The 19,528-nt window shown below is 36.9% G+C and overlaps 1 protein-coding gene and 2 long non-coding RNA genes across 7 annotated transcripts; 1 reads left to right on the forward strand and 2 right to left on the reverse strand.

Annotated features, from left to right (window-relative positions):
* Nucleotides 1-7,683: 7,683 nt before the first annotated feature.
* On the forward strand, nt 7,684-9,401 carry LOC133741175 (uncharacterized). Of its 3 annotated transcripts, none has more exons than XR_009861670.1 (3): nt 7,684-8,070; nt 8,850-8,993; nt 9,155-9,395. It is a non-coding gene; the product is annotated as an uncharacterized LOC133741175 (long non-coding RNA). The 3 variants fall into 3 exon arrangements; XR_009861673.1 differs by lacking the exon at nt 7,684-8,070 and having other exon boundaries at nt 8,098-8,993; nt 9,155-9,237; nt 9,318-9,401; XR_009861674.1 differs by lacking the exon at nt 7,684-8,070 and having other exon boundaries at nt 8,098-8,993; nt 9,155-9,237; nt 9,326-9,401.
* A 6,085-nt stretch (nt 9,402-15,486) lies between these two features.
* LOC133741185 (citrate synthase 3, peroxisomal-like) lies at nt 15,487-16,906 on the reverse strand. Its single transcript, XM_062169125.1, has 6 exons — nt 16,803-16,906; nt 16,446-16,565; nt 16,274-16,349; nt 16,021-16,094; nt 15,745-15,856; nt 15,487-15,658 (listed from the first exon to the last, which is right to left on the reverse strand). The coding sequence occupies exons 1-6, from the start codon at nt 16,814-16,816 to the stop codon at nt 15,626-15,628; spliced, it is 429 nt and encodes a 142-aa protein (XP_062025109.1). The 5' UTR covers nt 16,817-16,906; the 3' UTR covers nt 15,487-15,625.
* Nucleotides 16,907-16,947: 41 nt separating this feature from the next.
* Nucleotides 16,948-18,677, reverse strand: LOC133741195 (uncharacterized). 3 transcript variants are annotated; one of them, XR_009861683.1, is made up of 4 exons: nt 18,181-18,677; nt 18,006-18,069; nt 17,704-17,755; nt 16,948-17,595 (listed from the first exon to the last, which is right to left on the reverse strand). It is a non-coding gene; the product is annotated as an uncharacterized LOC133741195 (long non-coding RNA). The 3 variants fall into 3 exon arrangements; XR_009861681.1 differs by lacking the exon at nt 18,006-18,069; XR_009861684.1 differs by having other exon boundaries at nt 18,006-18,677.
* Nucleotides 18,678-19,528: the final 851 nt, after the last annotated feature.

The following is a 19,528-nucleotide window of genomic DNA, read 5'->3' on the forward strand; positions in this document are numbered from 1 at the left end:
AGTACTTAAGGATATTCTTAACAGCATTCCAATGTTCTAAACCTGGATTGGACTGATATCGACTAGTTATGCTTACGCCATAACTGATATCAGGTCTTGTGCATAGCATCGCATACATGAGGCTCCCTATTGCAGATGCATATGGGATCTTGCTCATCTTCTGCACTTCCTCAATTGTTTGTGGGCACATTTTCTTAGAAAGGTGAATGCCATGTCTGACAGGCAGAAAACCCTTCCTAGATTGTTCCATGTGAAATCTATTCAGCACTTTGTCTATGTACAAGGATTGAGATAATCCAATTAATCTTTTTGATCTGTCTCTATAGATCTTTATTCCTAGTACATAGGCAGCTTCTCCAAGATCCTTCATAAGGAAGGTCTTGGACAACCAAACTTTAATTGAAGATAACATTCCTACATCGTTCCCAAAGAGTAGGATGTCATCTACATAAAGTACAAGGAACACAACAGCACTCCCACTGACCTTCTTGTAAACACAAGGTTCATCCATGTTTTGTGTGAAACCAAAAGATTTGACTGCATCATCAAAACGGATGTTCCAACTCCTTGAAGCTTGCTTGAGTCCATAGATGGACCTATGAAGCTTACACACTTTATGAATGTCATCTTTAGACGCAAAGCCTTCAGGTTGATCCATATAAAGCTCTTCCTCAAGGTTGCCATTCAGAAAGGCAGTCTTTACATCCATTTGCCATATCACATAATCATAGTGAGCAGCTATAGCAAATAATATCCGAATGGATTTAACCATGGCAACAGGAGAGAACGTATCTTCATAGTCAATGCCCTCTCTTTGCTTATAGCCCTTTGCCACCAACCTAGCTTTGTAGGTTTCTATTTTACCATCTGAGCCTATCTTTTTCTTGAAGACCCATTTGTTTCCAATTGGTCTAATACCAGGTGGAGGGTCAACGAGAGTCCAGACTTGATTGGTATACATAGAGTCAATCTCGGATTCCATGGCTTCTTGCCATTTCTTTGAGTCAACGTTTGACATTGCTTCATTATAACTAGAAGGATCATGCAGGTTTTCATTGTCACCAAGGAGATTTAACTCCCCAAGGCTTTCATGACACAAACCATACCTCTTGGGAGGTATCCGGATCCTACTAGATATTCTTGGAGTTTGTGTTATAGTTGGTTCAGGAAGTTGTTCAACGGGAAATGAAGTGTTAGTTTGTGGCTTGTTGGACACTTCCTTGAGTTCTACCATTTGCTCAACATTTCCATCAAGGACATAGTCCCTTTCAAGGAAAGTGGCATTCCTGCTAACAAACACCTTTTGTTCTTCAGGTTGATAGAAATAATATCCTAAACTATCTTTAGGATATCCCACAAATAAACACTTGCTTGATCTAGCTTCAAGCTTGCCTGCTTCTAGTCTTTTGACATAAGCTGGACAACCCCAAATCTTAATATGATTGAGACTTGGTTTCTTCCCATGCCACATCTCATATGGTGTAAGAGGGACGGACTTGGAAGGCACTCTATTCAACAAATAAATTGCTGTTTGAAGTGCATATCCCCAAAAGGATATAGGTAAATCAGTATAGCTCATCATGGAACGAACCATGTCCAACAAAGTTCGATTTCTCCTTTCAGAGACACCATTGAGTTGTGGTGTTCCAGGAGGAGCTAGTGAAGAAACAATGCCTTCTTGTTTGAGATAATCAATAAACTCATTGCTTAAGTATTCGCCTCCTCGATCAGATCTTAGAGCCTTAATATTTCTGTCGGTCTGTTTCTCAACTTCATTCTTAAATTCTTTGAACTTTTCAAAGGCTTCAGATTTGTGCTTCATAAGGTATATATAACCAAACCGAGAGTAGTCATCGGTAAAGGTTATGAAGTATGAGAATCCACCTTTACTAATAGTGGACATGGGACCACATACATCGGTATGTATTAGGCCTAAGAGTTCTTTAACTCTTGTTCTTTGTCCACCATAATGTGACTTAGTCATTTTTCCTTTTAGACAAGACTCACAAGTAGGCATAGGATCAGATCCTAACGACTCTAAATATCCATTTTTGGATAATTTGTGAATTCTATCTTGGCTAATATGACCAAGCTTAAGGTGCCACATCTTAATGGGGTTAACCGTTTCCCGAGATCTCTTAGATCCCAAAGCATTTTCCTTCATACAATTAATACTACCATCTAAAGCTAGATGAAAGAGACCATCAATAATATTAGCATGACATATCATGCGTTCATTAATAGATACAGAACCACTTAGTTTATCAAAAACTACTCTATAACCATCCTTCAAAAGCATGGAGATGGAGATAAGGTTCTTTATACATATAGGAAGATAAAGACAATTATTTAACTCCAATGTATCTCCTGATGGTAACTTCAAAACATAAGTCCCCACGGCTTTGGCGTCAACTCTTGTGCCATTTCCTACACGTAGGGTGATTTCTCCAGCTTTTAGCTTCCTAGCTCCCACTAGGTCCTGCAACGAAGTGCAAACATGGTGAGATGCACCTGAATCAATTATCCAAGTGGAAGTATTATTAACTGTAAGTATTGATTCAATCACATTGATCATACCTGCTGTTGAAGACTGGTTCTTCAAGGATGCAAGATAAGCTTTGCAATTCCTCTTCCAATGCCCATCCTTGTTGCAAAAGAAACAAACACCTTTTGGTTCCTTTTGTTCCTTCTTCTTCTTCTTTTGGACTGCTCCTTTAGGCTTTGCCACTTGTTTCTTCTTCCCTTTTCCCTTGCCTTTGGACTTGGAAGAAGAAGCGACAATGGCCACAGTCCCACTCTCTTTCTTGATTTGCTTCTCAGCTGATACCAGCATATTGAGAAGATCAGAAAGAGTATGATCCATTTGTTGCTGTAACGCCCCAAGCTGCACCTCACCCCCTTAATCCCAAGTTACAACTAATCACACTAGGCCCAACTTCACCGAAACAAATCCAACCTTACTACCACTTCCTAGCTCAAATATTTCGGAATTAACTCAACTTGTACTAGGCCATACCAAAGCCCAACAAGAACCTTTAATTCCAAACTTAACCGAAAATTATTTTACCTAATCGGAACTCGCTCGAACTTAAAATTCTCATAAATAAAATTCGTAACCAAAGCCTGAGAAAATTCAAAGTAACAAAACAAAATTACCGGGGCTCACAGTTCCACCCCCCTAAAAAAATAATTTCGTCCTCGAAATTACCTGATTGGTCGAATAGGTGAGGATACTTCTTTTTCATGTCGGAACGAAGTGAAATTTTCCAAATCATTGGCCAAGATGCCGAACATTGGTGTGTTAAAATTTCAAAATTTCAAGGCACTAGACCTTACTTGGATAATGGTAGAAGTAAAGTATTGTTGATACCTTAATTGAATGTTGTTAGGTCGGAAATTTGGCTTCTGTTAATTAAGAAATAAAAGTACAGAAGTTATGAATTGATTGTGGAATAATCGAAAAATGGTCAAGTTATGAAGCTTGGGTGTCCTTAGTATTTTGGGCACACCTTAATCGAGAATGGAATAAGGTTAGGTATCCATAGTAGTTCGAACAAATTACTATATATGCTACGAATAGAATGAGAAAGGATATGTTAAAAGCATGGAAATTAGTCAATACTTCAATTTGAAGTGATATGTTCAATAATTGGGATAATTATTGAATTTGTGGTGATTGGTCAAAGTTGGTCAAACCTTGGTCAACTCCTGGTCAAACCAGGAAAAGTTGGTTTGGACGATTTATTAATCGTCGAGATCTCATATAAGTGTTAAATGGATTATTAACGGTCGAATTGTCGGAATCTAGGACTCCAGTTACCCGAGGAACAGAAGGTTCGCGACTCTCGGAGTATGGGAGATGAAGCATCGGAATCCAGGTAGGGATTCAGGACTCTCCTCGGTTAGTGATTTTCTTATATTGTTATTAAATGATGCATGTTAGTTGGTACGGTTTGGTCATGTTCAAATGCAATGCATACTAATCAAACCATGTGAGAAATGTGATGGCTTGAGAGCGAAGGGTGGCTCTGACTTCCTTGGGTTCGATCCCCAAAACCTCCGGAGGGTTAGTTACACCGGTCGGACGGTGAGCGATCGCAATGACGACCCGATCCGTGTGTGTAGCTAGGTAGCGGACGCTCTCGCTACGCTTACCTGGTGATAAATTAAATTGAGGTAAGGTCGTGTAGTGGGTCTATGGGACCGGCCATCAGGTAATATTTGGATTTGGCGCCATATTTATTAAAGCATCATGCATCAGTTTTTAAGTTATAAAATCTTATAAAGTTTGTCGTTCCTTGGAATCTTTGGTTTAAGCATGTTTTCATACTGGGATCCCAAAGATATATTTGCTGGTTTCAAACCTAGTCGTGGTAGAGTTCCTGTAGAGCAGCGAGGACGAAAGCTCACCCCTACAACAGTGTGGATGCAGGTACTGTGCACTGGTGACGGGACAATAGCGGACGGAGCTGGGTGTGTGGAACAAGTTCGGTAAATTTTGTCGTTTAGACCTTGTTCTAGATTCTATTTCTTGAACTTCGTATTCCGAGACTTGTTGATAGTTAGCCTTGTGTTAATTTTGGTTGAGTTCTCATTTCCTTGAAGTTCGTACCTCGTGTGTGAGAATTCATTTCAAGTTCTAGACGAATGAAATAAACTTTAGCAACTCAAGGATTTTCACCTCAAAAAAAGATTTGTAGCTTCCGTTGTGTTTATACGAAAAGTTTTCAAACAAAATGCCTAGCGGTTCTCTAGGATGTAAATCGAGCGTTCGGTTTATGTTTTAGAGGCTCGCGGCACTGTGACGTGCTTAAGCTGGTGAGGTGCAGCTTGGGGCGTTACAGTTGCATATTATAGTTCATTATGAACTGAGAAAATGAATCATCTAGGGAGGATAGAAGAAGATCTTGAGCTAGCTCCGCATCAAGTGCAAATCCAAGGTCTTGAATTTGCTCAATAAGGCCTATCATTTTTAGAACATGTTGATGCACAGGAGCACCCCTCACATGCTTTGTCTTAACAAGCTCATTGATAGCTGTGAATCACACATTTCTATTTCTCTCACCAAACAATTCAGTGAGATTGAGTAATATAGAACTGGCGCTATCCATATTCTCATGTTGCTTCTGAAGTTGTGAGTTCATGGATGCAAGCATAACACATTTAGCTTGAGTGTCATCATCGTTATGCTTTTGATAAGCAACACGTTGCTCATCAGTTGCATCTTGAGCCAAAGGAGCGTGAGGGGGTGCATTTTGTAAGACATAAACGATCTTATCGAATGTCAACACAATTTTCAAATTGCGGAGCCAGTCATTGAAGTTTGGGCCGTCAAGACGATTTTCATTGAGAATTTTGGTGATAGGATGTCCTGACATATTGCAGTCTACATAACATAAAATAAAATAAATGAGATTGATTTTAAAACCAAATGACTCGGGTCTTAAGAATCAAATGGCACCCTCTCACTATTTTAACAAATTCCAAATCCCTCAAGGAATTCGAGAGTATAAATTAAAACTCTTAGTGAGTATGGAAGACTCATTTTCATTAAGCCAACCGCATCATAATAGAACTATAGGTCAACTTAATTTCCATGAAAGGATACTCTTATCCAATCACATCAAATGTGAATATCCATAACTTTGGCCTCTAAAGTAAGTAAGTCTCACCATAATAGGATATTGATAAATTACTCTAGTTAAGCTATACCCATCATCTCATGTAAGTATAGGGATCAAAAATTAAATCTCATCATAATAGAATATTGACCAAGATTTGTCCCTACCTTACAACATCAAATGTTGAATAACCTCTTTTTAATGGTCCTAGCAAGAAATACCCCCGTTCGGAATGATATTCACATGTAAGAACATCTAATAGGAGATTACAATGTTGGAAGGCCACAAAGAAGCATTCATAATGTCTTCTTCGTTTTTCAACTTAATATCACTTTGAGGGAATTTTAAGGTCTCATCTTTAATAATCTCATTAATAACAATCACATTGCATTTGCTTTGATCCTAATGCAATCACATTTTCATTATACTTGATCTATAATAAAATACTCCCACTTAATTGTTTTTCGGAAAAACAATTTGATTTCATCAAAACATTTTTCAAATGGAATCATGGGAAGTATAAAATTACTTGATCAAGTGCAACGAACATGCAATTATAATAGGTCACATAGGATAATTATGGACTTGTTGTTCGATCCAACATGAGCCAATATGTTGGATCAAGATCATGTTTGGGTGGTTGATTTTAATTACGCGTAACGATTACGAAAATTAAATAACTAAGCTAAGCTATTACACTTTGCACTTGAACTTCTTTCAAGGCTAGATGACTTCAAACTTCTTCTTTGAATCATCCTCATGTGCCTCCATCTTCGATTACAAGAGTGGATAAGGGGCATACAAGCTCCCATTTAAATTTAATCAAACTTGAATAAATTAAATAAGCTACTTAGTTACACAACCAAATGAATTAACTAAATTAATTACATAACCCAAATGAATTAACTACTTTAATTACATAACCACATTCATTCAAAATGAATAGTCGGCCAATCTCATGCTCAATTATATTAGGCCATAGTCCATAATCATCCTTTAATTAACCAAGATTAATAAGGTTAATTAAACAAGCATAATTAACTTATTCAAAATAAATTAACCACTAAATTACTTTAATTTAATGCAAGTAAATTAATTGAGTGATTTAGGGGATGATGTCTTACATCATGCAACACTAACTTTTGGTGAGTAATTTAGGGGATGATGTCTCACATCACTTTTGATGAGTGATTTAGGGGATGATGTCTTACATCATGCAACACCAACTTTTGGTGAGTAATTTAGGGGATGATGTCTCTCATCATGCATCACCAACTTTTGGTGAGTGATTTAGGGAGACATGTCTTTTATCTCATAATTTAGGGAGACATGTCTTTTATCTCATTCCAACTTTTGGTGAGTAATTTAGAGAAACTAATAGTAAAGATGACTAACTCTACCAACCTTTTGGTGAGGGAAACATGGAAATGATTTTATGTCATCATTAACTATTAGGTAAATTTGAATTCATGAATTTATGGATCAAAAGTGAAAAACAAACACCATGAAAAATTAGCTAGTTCATAACTAGATTAGACATGTTCCAAAGCTGGAAATAAAATTTCAGCTTTGTGTTCTTCCATTGAACACTTGTTTACTTCATCTTTGAAGCCAAAAATCATGCATACCCTAAAGCATATATAATCCAACATGTTTCTAAGATTAACACCTTAATTAAGAAACATATAGAACCCCTTAATACATTCTTATATGCATCAAAGTTTCATAAATTTTAAACCACTTCTAACATGTAATTTCTAGAAACTTTTCTTGCTATCATAAAATCTACCACTACTAGAAATCTGTTAATAGACATCGCATGTTTTAAATCGGTCAGACTTGCACACGATGTAAAAACGTAATCTAACATCGTTTTACGAAAATACCGATTTAAATGTATATCATTAACATCGGGCCTTAAAATGACCGGTGTTAAAAGTTTTGTTTGAAAATTTGCGGGAACCTATTTTTGCAAAAAGCGCTAAGTGTTTTAATGAATTCAAGGACGCGGGTATTGAAACTTAAAATTTTCACACTTACACAAAAAAAGCACCCAGCCCGACCCCAAAACTAAAACACAAACCCTAAGCGGCTAAGCTCAGTCTCGACTCTGAACCTCCATTCTGAACCCATTTACTTCGGCTCCTCCCAAAACTCAACCCTAAGTTTCGTCGAACTCGCCGCCATTGTTACCCTCGTCGATCGCCTCCTTCATCCAGTCCTTCGTCTTACACGCGCCTCCCACTACGACACCTCCGACCCTATCTGTAATTCGTCTCCGCCTCCTTTGTTTGTCCTTTTTCTCTCAAGCCTTACCCTAATCTCACAGTACCCACAATCTCACATCCAACACAAAGCGCATCCTCTCATCGACTCTCTCTTTTCAATGCTGGCTACCCAACTTCTCTGTCATCCTTGGCCGTTACCCATCAGTTTGCAATTATCAAAGGTATATAATTTCATAGATCTATTGCTTCTTTCAATAATACCTTCTGGGCTGGTAATACCTTTCAGATTTAGGGTTTTATAGCTAATATCGCAGATTTGTCTCATGGATTTTGATGTTTTCCCCTGTCATTTCTTTTTTATTAAGGATTTTTGGATAATCTGTGAGTTGAGCTGATTTTCATCTTCTTACTTCAAATCTTCGTGTGCGTATCCATGTGTTGTTGTATAGAGATTCATTTGCTTGTGATTTTTGCTCTTTGTTTTGTGCATGTCGAACTATCAGAACATATTCCGGATACTGGTCTTTGTGGTGTGGTGCTGCATTCTAAGGCTTTGCAATCACAAATTAAGATGCAAGTTAGATACAATATGTTTGATTGCATTTGTTTTTGGATTTTTGTGTATCCAATTGCTGTTTAGGTTGAGAACATGTATGGAAATGATGACGGTGAGTTTAGCAGTTTATTACTAGTTTCAAGGGGCTGTGGGTATTTGAATTTCTTACTGGTGTGATAAATTTTCAAGCTTGTATGGGGTAAAAGTTAATTGAGTTTGGTGAAAAATGAGGCAAATTGGTATAAAGATAAGATATGAGGGAGCATATGGAGCAGATCTGCAGGTTGAACATAAATTGTGGGAGTTAAGCGCAAAACGATGAGCGAAAAAACAAACAGGCTGAATCTGCCTGTTTAGTTACGCAAAACCAACATCACAAATGTAAACTCTGCATCTGCATGCTATTTCAGTATTTCTTCCTCTGGATCTTATTATTTATTTCAGGATGACCACGTGAACTCCATCTTGGAAGGTATTTCAAACCGAGCATGCAGTCAAGGGATTGCTGAAGATGAACTGGCAACCTTGTAGTCCATCTTGGTGAAGCTTCTTTCTTATGACGAGGATTTACAATACGTAATTGCTATGGTATGCTTCTCCTTGCACTTCTTGACTGTTTTTTATTCCCACTTGTACTATTTGTAGCATGAGGATGGCATGGAATCTTAAATTAATTATGGTTGTAGTCTTAAGAGCATTAGATCATAGTTAATTACCCAGGGAAATTAATTATGTTTGTCTATCTGTAGACCCCTTTTCTGAAGATCTTGGATTTAATGCATGGAAGTTCACAAAGCATCGTCAATATGCAGATCCTTGACATGGGGATAAGGTACCTGTATGGTGATTTTCATTCATTCTCTACTTTTTCTTGCTAAGGGCTCACTTTGTTGTGATCTTGCCTTTTGAAAGACATTCAGAAGTCCCAACTTGTGAACTTTCGGGAACTATTCAAATTTACCCATAGTGTGCACTTCCATGAGTTCCATCAATTTTATGACTTTGTCACACCTGGATGCAGCCATATGCTTTAATTCATAATCTTAATGCAAAAAAAAATTAGTACCTTATTGATATTAATGAAATATTTGGCTGCCAAATGCAGGGCCTATAGTGATGCCATTTGTGATATTAATGAATCGTGGTCAGCTTGGATGTTCTGATATTAATACCTTTTTTTTTTCCTCAAATAAGCTTCCTATAGTGATGCCATTTGTGCATATGTATATTCAGGGAACTAGCAAAGGATTTCGTTGTTGCTGGCACTGCATCAGCGTGCGTATATGGTGCTTGTGAGGCGATGTTCAAGCCTGACATGGTTTGTTTCTGCACTCAACTAATCAAGATTCATTATTTGAACTGCTTGTATTTTTCTGTATATCAGGTTTTTTAGTTTTAGATACTTTAGACCATCATATATGTTCAATACAAGTAACTGTCAATAACTTGGCTACTCCAGAAATGTCATAGTGCCAATCGTAATTTATACTTGGATTTTTTATTTAACTTTGAGTTATTTATTTACTTTTGGAATTTTGTACGCTATGGTGGGAATTCTTATCTCTTTGATCTGAATACATTATAATTCCCATTGGCTCAGGATGCTGGACTTTTTTTACCTATACATGGTTCTGCTTCTGATATTGCTGGACAGGTTGGTTTTCCTGCACATCAAATTATCTTGCTCTTGGAGTACAATGCGATTTAAATATGAAACGGTCCAACATGCAGGATAAGGCTTTTGCCTTTAGCAATGGTTCTCAGTGCTGCTATGCTATGCTTTCAATGCCTCTTTTTTCTTTTTTGGTTTTGCTTGATATTTGTCTGAGGGTTTGTAAATGTTTATTTTGCTTGAACTTGACAGATCAAAGTTTCAAACTTTGCACTTATTAGTGCATTTATGACGGAGTTGGAAGCTGAACACCTGTTATCCAGGTTTATATGTGATCCTTTTATTGGAAATTCTACATGATTTTCAGATTATTTGAGTACCTATTTTATCAAGTGTTGCTGGACAGATTTCAGTCTAGATTGTGTTCAGATGCTCATCAATAATATCTACATTTGTAGGATTTTGATGTATGCTGCAGATAAGTGACACATGACCTTGTTTCTGCAATTTGTATGCAGAATTTTAGAGTCAACTAGCTGTCAGTCTGCTGATCAGGTGGAAGCAACATTAGTTAACAAAGGAGCCAGAGTAATATCCTAAGAATCAACCTGTTGGTGTTGTGCTTCTGTGGGCGTGGCTGGCCAGAGATAGCCAATACATGGGAACCTTGGAGAATCTCCAATCTGTCTCTGATGTTATAGAAGCATTTGAAAAAAGGTATTATTTTGTTTCTGTTTCTGTTTTACGTTCCAGTTACTTCCAAGTCTTTATATTGCTAGTGTTGGCCTCTATAGATAGTCCATAGGGTTTCCACACTAATTATCTTCATTAGCTTGTTTACCCAATCACTGTGCCTTGTGTGTTGTTTATATATTTCTAGTGGGCGGTAAAGACGCGGAAATCATATAGCCAAAATCAAATTGACGAGGTGCGCATTGAAGTGGCTGATTATATACAGAGTTTGATGTAGGACTGTGACTGCCAAGATGTTTTTTGAGTAAGGCTAGCTAGTTTTGGCTTTGAAGCAAATCTTGGTGTGGAGCTTTTGTACATTGTTGCTCATATGTTTCCAAGCTAGCTTTTGTAAGTTTAGGGGTTTATTTTCTAAATTATGTTGAATCATGAATTTGGAAAGAAAATTAATGGAAAGCCCCTAATTTTGGATGATGAGAAATGCAATTTTTTTCCCAGCAATAGCTAAATGCAAACTTTTCACATCCTGCTTGTCAAAATGAAGTGAAGTATATTAAAGCATAATAAAACAGTAATGCCAAGGAAAACGAAGTCAGTTGAGAGATTAGAAATCAGTATCAAAAATGAAATCGATGTCCTATGATTATCAATATATCGAATTGTAACTCAAAACCGATGTAATCAAAACTACTGCACATCGATTTCTAATCACCAAACCGTAATCTATTATGAACATACAAATCACCTACCATGGAGCAAACCGATGTGTGGTCAAAAGGTGAACATCGGTTTTACGAACAAACAATACTCATGGGAACTGATGTCTACAAGTGTACTGGACATCGCTTCTGGAATAGAAATCGATGCAAATGTTCAAGTAGGTATTGTTCGACATATACTTTTTTAAGCATAAAATGTGAAAATATGAAAAATTAGACATACCTAACATACAAATATATGATGATTATAACGATTATACATCGATTTGTTTTTTAGAATCGATGTTGGTTGTTGTCTGGGACATCGGTTGAAAACGCGCTTATACTGATGTCTATACTTTTCTCTACACCCACTAAGACATCGGTCGAAAATTAGTTTAACATCGGTCCAGAACCGATGTCTATGAACAAAATTCTAGTAGTGTACCTTGCATCACATGCTTCATAACTTTTATGATAAAGCAAATTTTATGATCTAAATTACATATTACTCTAAGCTTAAGAAAATCACATCAACCAACATACTTAGCCATGTTTATAACATATCAAAATTAAGCCAATGGCTCTGATACCAATTGAAGGAATGGATGGATTTCAAAACTTTTTAATTAGTGCGGAATTAGTTTAACCATTAAACTACTAACTAAACATAAAATCCATTCCTTTAACCCATGATCTTGGCTTATTGTGATATGTATATAAACATAGCATGCATAGTAAGGAAGAACAAAGAGGGAGTTTATGTTCTACTCACCCTTGCAGCGTGATTTTAATCCGATCCAAGTGAACCACCAAAGTTCCTCTCCTTGATCTCTCCTTGTGTGTGTTTCCTCCACCTTGAAGCACCTTGAATTAAGAACTCCTTCTTGTACTCCTTCTTGTGCTTGTAATCTCCTCCTTGATGTAACAAGTAAAGCCACAAAAATATATGGCCTCTAAGGATCTTCACCAAGTGAATCAAGAGATGAAGAAAGATGAAAGAAAAGAAGAAATTATGCAAGTGTTATTCTTTCCTTTAATTTCTGAAAAAATGGACCAAGAGAGAACTCTTTCTCTCTCTCTAATCTGAAAATAATGGTGTAGAGATGCTACTTATTTCTTTGTCCATGCTTTCACTTTTATATAATAGGAAATAACTCCAATTACTAAAAGAAAAATATTGACTTTCATAAAGCCAATATTTTGGCTGGTCCATACATGTTATTGGGCACTAAAAATGTGTCTTGGGCTTTCATTTAAATCTCATTTAGTGAAGCCCAAGTCCACACCAAAAACCCGACAATCGTTTAGGCCCAATAGGTTCGGTTTTACCCGAAAATCCTAATTATGTTCAGGGTAAAGCTATGGTATGTTAACATTTCTCATACATCAACTATTTTTACCACTTTAAGGACGCATGTTACCACTTTGAGGACTAATATTACTATTTTGAGGACTCATACGGTAAACTAAGAAAATTTACCACTTTAAGGACTCATGTTACCACTTTGAGGACTAATATTACTATTTTGAGGACTCTTGTGGTAACTAAGAAAATTTACCACTTTAAGGACTCATGTTACAACTTTGAGGACTAATATTACTATTTTGAGGACTCAAATTACCACTTTTAAGGCAATTGTATGCATGTCATACGTTAACATTTTGTAGAATTTTCCTTATGTTCAAATAATAAATCTAATTAATTATTTGCTCATAACCAACTCTTGTTTAATCTTCTTCATATACAATCTCAATGATCCACTTATATGGTGTGCGATCTCTTAGGTTCTAATTAACAAGGCAGTGAAGTTTATAGAAACCATTCTATTTTGTTTACGATTTTTGATTCTCCCTTGTTATTAGGATAATAAATGTTTATTAATCCTCGGGGACTTCACAAGTCATGAGTGATGTCTTGCAACATATCATGACTACCCTAGTTAATGTAGAATGACAAAGAACCTATTCAATTGGAATTACAATACAATACAGTCCTTCTCTAACACGATGTTCTAAATCACATCATCGGGGTATGGAATTGATATGTCAATCCCCTAATGTGATTTTCATTCTTATGTGATTCTTAGAATGTGATTAAAAACTCCTTTTTAAATCTCATTCAATGCTTTGGCCAAAGACTCATTGAATCACATCTTTGAACATACACCTTATTTACTTAAGGATAGAGATTCCTTGTTGTACACTCACATGTCTCCATGACCGAATTGATTATACCAATGAATGCATCTATTATATCCATTAAGGGACACAATATTATTGCATCATCAAGAGATAATCCATTCACTCATAAGACAACTATGGTGTCTCAGGTCAAAGGACTAATTTGTATTATTGCAATTTAGAGTTCAAGTTTGACATGTAAGTAAGACTCCATACAAGAACTCTAATGATCGCGTTCAGTGTACTCTTTAAGTTAAGAGCACCCACATACTTGTAGTAGTGTCTCTACACAAATGACAAGAGACATATCATCCTCCATATTGAGCATACATAGTATGTGCTAGTCTTTCCGGATTATCAATGTCCAAGTGATAATCCTATGACTAGGAACCTTTTAGGATAAGAGTGTGAAAGAGTAAAGGTCTCACACATCTAACTCTTTAGATTACTTTCTCTTTAACTCATATTCCTTGGACCTTGTTCAATCAAATATTAAATATAAGCAATGAACAATAAACTTACCCTTTTGATTAATAATAATTACAATAATAATTATCAAAATGATTGTTTTAGGACACAATTCCTTCAGTATGTTACCTCCAAAGTCAAAGACTTCATCTTTCTGAGCTTGAGTTCATGCTCTCCTTCATATGTTGATGTTTGTTCATTCTCTTTTAGTGAACCTAAACAATTTTACTTTGTGAGGTTAGTGTTGATGAGTTGATGGACTTTATAAACTTTGGACTCTATATTTTTTGACCATTTCATATGTTGATGGACTTTATAAACTTTGGACTTTATATTTTTTGACCATTTTATAAGTTGATGGACTATATGACTATATTGTTGATGGACTATAGATTTTGGATTAAATTCTTTATTTTGAAGCTTTGAAGTTTGAATTATGAACTATGGATATGGACTATGAAGTATAGATTATTGTATATTGAAGTATAAAGCATGCATTATTGAACTTGTAAACTCATTGTTATGGATTATTATTATAGGTTTGAAGAAACAAAAAAAAACATCCCGAGTTAAAATACCAAAGAGGTAGAAGTAGAAGTGATAAAAATCTGTTTTACTTAAAAAAAAAATAACCGAACTCTTCCGAATCGAACCGTTTGGTTCGATTTTCGGTTTCAACTTCTCAAAAACTTAAAACCGAACCAAACCAAACCGAAGTCCAAGTTCGGTTCGATTCTCGGTTTGGGCTCAAAACCGAACCGAATCAAACCGAACTCACCCCTATATGCGAGTGTGAACCAGAATGAGATGAATTTTAAATTGGATTCGTTAGAGATAGAGGCAGGATTGGAAAAATTAGATGCTTAAACTCAGGAATATCAAAATCATATTCATAAACACAACCCTAACCCTAAACTGCATAATACAAAGAGATCGGAAGTGAATGATAGAGATTTCAACTGGAATAGCTCCAAAGTCCCCGAACTGGAATCGAAGAAATCTCAAATCCGAGAGCTGGCAAAAGACATAAAATACCCCACTACTAAAAAAAACTCCAATTGCGACGGCAGTTTGCGACGGCAAATCGTGATTTTGCCGTAGCAAATACTTTTCGCGACGGCAAATTAAGCTTTTGCGACGGAAATGTCAGCGTTGCAATAGGTGGCGTCACAAAATCCATTTGCGACGGTAAATTTCCGTTGCAAAAAGTATTTGCGACGGAAACTATTGCCGTCGCAAAGACTAATTTAACTGCGACGGATACTTTGCCGTCGCAAAAAGATATTTAATTATAAAAAAAAATCTGGTGTGAATTTCACACCAAAGCTAGTACCGTACTGCAAAAATTATAAGGTGAAAATGTTAAAATAGCATATGAACTAATTTCAATTACAAACCAACAATCACAATTGTAAAACCAATCAAAGGTTTGGCAAAATTACAAGCATCAAAATACCTAAAACTACTAAGTTTCTTGTTGAAATTAAGAGTTACACCCGAAAACAGTTGGAATGAGACCTTGGGTTGCCCAGGAAGTTATACAATTCTATCAGCTTCTTCTTCATTCACTGATCCATGATTTGTGCTTTTGAACAGCCCTACAAGCAAAATAGAGACATATCCTCAATAACCTAACCCACAAATAGCAGATAACAAGTAAATACCAAAGAGAGAAATTATTAACCTGCATGAAACCTGCTTGGGCATCCATGGATTCTCTCCAGTGTGCCAAGTAACCAGCCATTCTAGGGATTGCAAATAAAACTGGGAAGAACTCCGTTGGAAATCCCATTGCCCTGTTTAACAAGAAGTCAATACTTTCTTACCAGTTACAAACAGGAAAACCCACAAACTTTCATATCTTTATACAAGCACAAGTACCTATATATATCAATAATAAAAATTTCCATATAAGGTCGCTTCACCAGTTACTTAACCAGTTAGCTGTAAGCATATATACCTGCTCTTCACACCCTCAATGAACTCTGGAATGTTCTCAACAGATCCAATTTCACTTAGCATCTTAAGCACAGCCTGCACAAATCAATGCAACAACAGATAAATGCTAATTGCAAATAACACAAGGGAAATAATGAATAGAAGAGCACTCATCATAATAACTTATAAATTCAAATCTTCCAATGTTGTGGATAATGGACTTCAACTTATCATTTTTGTTTTTAAGTAAGAAAATGAAATATACAAGCAATTACCTCATTTGCTCCACCATGAAGGGGACCATATAGAGCTCCAACAGCTCCAGAAAGGGCAGTGTAAACATCCACACCACTACAAATACAGAGGCAGATGTGTTATAAAAGAAAACCAAACTTTATTCAGGTTGCATTTTCTGAGGCAATTTTGTTCAAAGTCTAAGATTCCTACCTTGACGCCAGATGCCGAGCAGCAGCCGTTGAGCAATTCATCTCATGTTCAGCGTGGAGTATGAAGAGAATGTCCAATACTTGGGCGAGGCGGGAATTTGGTTTATAAGCTCTATTGCCCCTGCATGTTTGTCAAAAAGAAGATCTTGATTGGACTGGAGGACCCAAATTTCACATTTCCAAAATAGCTTCCACCTAAACCAAAAAATTTAAAATGGCCTAATGCGTTCTACTCTATAATACAACAGCAAAAAGAGAAAAAAAAAAATTAAAAAATTCTGAAGAGAGTATAAACAGTTAACAAACTGACTATCAAGATATAAGACGACAAGAACAAGGTATTCCAGTATAAACATACAAGGAGTCTAGCATGTATAAGAAGTTCTCGGAATAAGAAAAGTTGTTAGATGGGAGAACTTGGGTCTTCCTGCCAATCTCAAATAAGCTACTGCTGCAATAGTTGTTGCCTGGACATAAATTAAGTTTAATATGAGTTTACTCCTAATTACCGACAGAGACTCAGAACTACAGGCATCCAGCATTGAACCTAGATATATAGGCTACATCCATTCAGGGGAATTTGAGAGCATATAGTCCACAACAATTTCTCAAATAGAATATATAGTGCAGGGTACCCACAATACTGGGTAAAAACTAAAAACCAAAAGAATATTTCATTTATAAAAGTTAGCATGGCTGTTTAACTTCCTCCTCTAGGCTTGTTTTGGTGGGGTAGCATTATCAAAATCAAACTAGAGAAAGAGAAAACGAATCAGTTTGAGTAGAGAATAAGGATTCTCATCAAGAAGTTTCTATTGTAAACAAGAATTTTCGAAACTCAACAACAAAGCAGCAGTAAATTGTAGATTTCATTTAAAGTTTCGATCTTTGGATTGTGTGAGGAAGTAAAGAGAGGCGAAGAAGAGAGATCTTAATTAATAGAAAACTGAGAGAGAGAGAGAGAGACAGTGTGTGTGTATTATCAGCAAAAACCACATAATCCCAAATTTCCAATCCTTTTCCTCAACTCAATTTCTACCCAACAAATTGGCAAACCATATAATCAAGTAAATACACAAATTACAATAGTTAACCAATAAATTAGACATAAAAACTCACAAGCTCGGCTGTGACGGACAAGATAATCAAACCTGTGATCATTAATATATCCATAGCATTAGATTCCATGAAGAAATATACATAACAAACATAAACTAGAGTTCAGATGAGCAACACAGATGATGAAAAGGCTTGCATACCATTACGCCCAGTTGCCACAATTTCATACAGAAAAGGCTTCTCCCTGGAGCTCTACACAAACAATAAACAAAAAGAAACAAATGTAACAGCAAGAATAAGTAAAAGCAAGAATCCATAATATCATAAAAGCAAGAATCCAGAGTATCATAAAACCAAGAATCACTAACACCTCCAGAACCCTAATAAGAGACAGTACCTACAACTGACTGTAACAGAAATTATCAAACAAGATACAGTATATGAACATCAACACATCTATTTGCCCAATTGCATAAATAATCAAAAATTAGTAAATGGGTACCTAAATTTCAAGCGAAACACATTGGAATCTTCAATTTCACGCCCCAAAAAGACTAGCAGAGTAGCTATGAACACGAAATTTAAAAAATTTAACAAAGTACATATAAGTAAGGTAATCTTGGAAATCCTAATTCGTGTATTGATGTGGAAAAACTATGAGGAATCGAGATGGTTACCTTGTAGAATTGAAATTGAGGTTTGGATCCTCAGTGCCCAATTCGAATTGGGGTTTTGGTGTTAGGGGAATTAGGCTCTCACCTTTCAATTTTGAGAATGGCTTACGCATGCGTCGGGGACTCGGAGGCCACATCAAAAGCTGAGAGGGATGAATTACAGCCTTTACCTTATCCAGATCAAGAACGCCAGGGTCCTGAAACCAACATCCCTCGCCATCAACTCGTTCAGCTTCTTTGAGGAGGAGACGACCATCAACAGAATCCAATCTCACTGTCTGCTCATCTTTTGGAATACATCTCCTAAAACAACAGCCTACCGACTACAATACGATCCAAAGAATTAAGAACCCAATCGATCGAGAAATTTGACCTTGGGAAGAAAAGAATGATATGGATTCCAACGTTTAGGCGACTAGAAATCGAAGTATCTTCGGATCTGGGTGAGGAATGGGGAAGAAGAGATAAGGTTTGAGGAAGAGAATGAGGCCGACCCTCTTTTTTATCTTTTTCCTTTTCTTTTATCCGGCAGTTTGTTGGCTTATTCTTTCTCATTTAGCGTGTTTGCTGCGACGGATTGGCTATACTGTGGCAATTGATGTAAGATTTTGCGATGGTAAAATTGAAACCGTAGCAAAAATTTGTAAATTTACGACAGAAAATATACCGTAGTATATGCCGTCGTAAAAGCTGACTTTTCGCGACGGAATATTTTTCCGTCGCAAATTTTCGAAGCAATTGAGGTTTTTTTTAGTAGTGCCCCCTTCTCTAAAGTACCAAGTGTACATGCAACAATATTAAGAGCAAGTCCACCGGTTTGTTTTTGACCGGTCACCAACTAGGAAAAGCTGAGGTGGTGACTAAAGAGGGAAAAATTCAGTTTCCACCGGTTGCTTCTTGACCAGCCAAAGGATGACCTTTCTTGACCGAAGCAAAGAAAAAAGCCAACTCCATGACATTTTCCTTGACCAGCCAAGCCCTCTGCCAGCTCGCCCCAGCCCCAAACGTGGGTGACGTCGTCTACACAACTGGAGAAGGCAACGCGCTGAAGGAAGTGTTTGGCTCCAATTTTGCTGCAGCTGGTCAACAGTCTCTTTTCTGCGCGGGCGTGCCAGCACCGTTCGGGTGCGGTCGTCGGGGATGTCCCTTGACCTGACTTCTTTTCAAGCGATTGTAGACGAGGAGAGCACCAACCTCGTCGTGGGATTCTTTGTGCCTCGTGGTGAGGACTTTGCTGAAGTTTCTTCTTGTTCACAAGTCGATACTCAATATTGCAGATTGAGCAGAGCGAAATCACCGGGAAGTATTGAGATCTTGCTAAAGCGTGACTTTAGCTTGGCTGGGTTGCTAG

The sequence above is a fragment of the Rosa rugosa genome, chromosome 1, assembly GCF_958449725.1.
Source record: "Rosa rugosa chromosome 1, drRosRugo1.1, whole genome shotgun sequence".
Lineage (NCBI taxonomy): Eukaryota > Viridiplantae > Streptophyta > Magnoliopsida > Rosales > Rosaceae > Rosa > Rosa rugosa.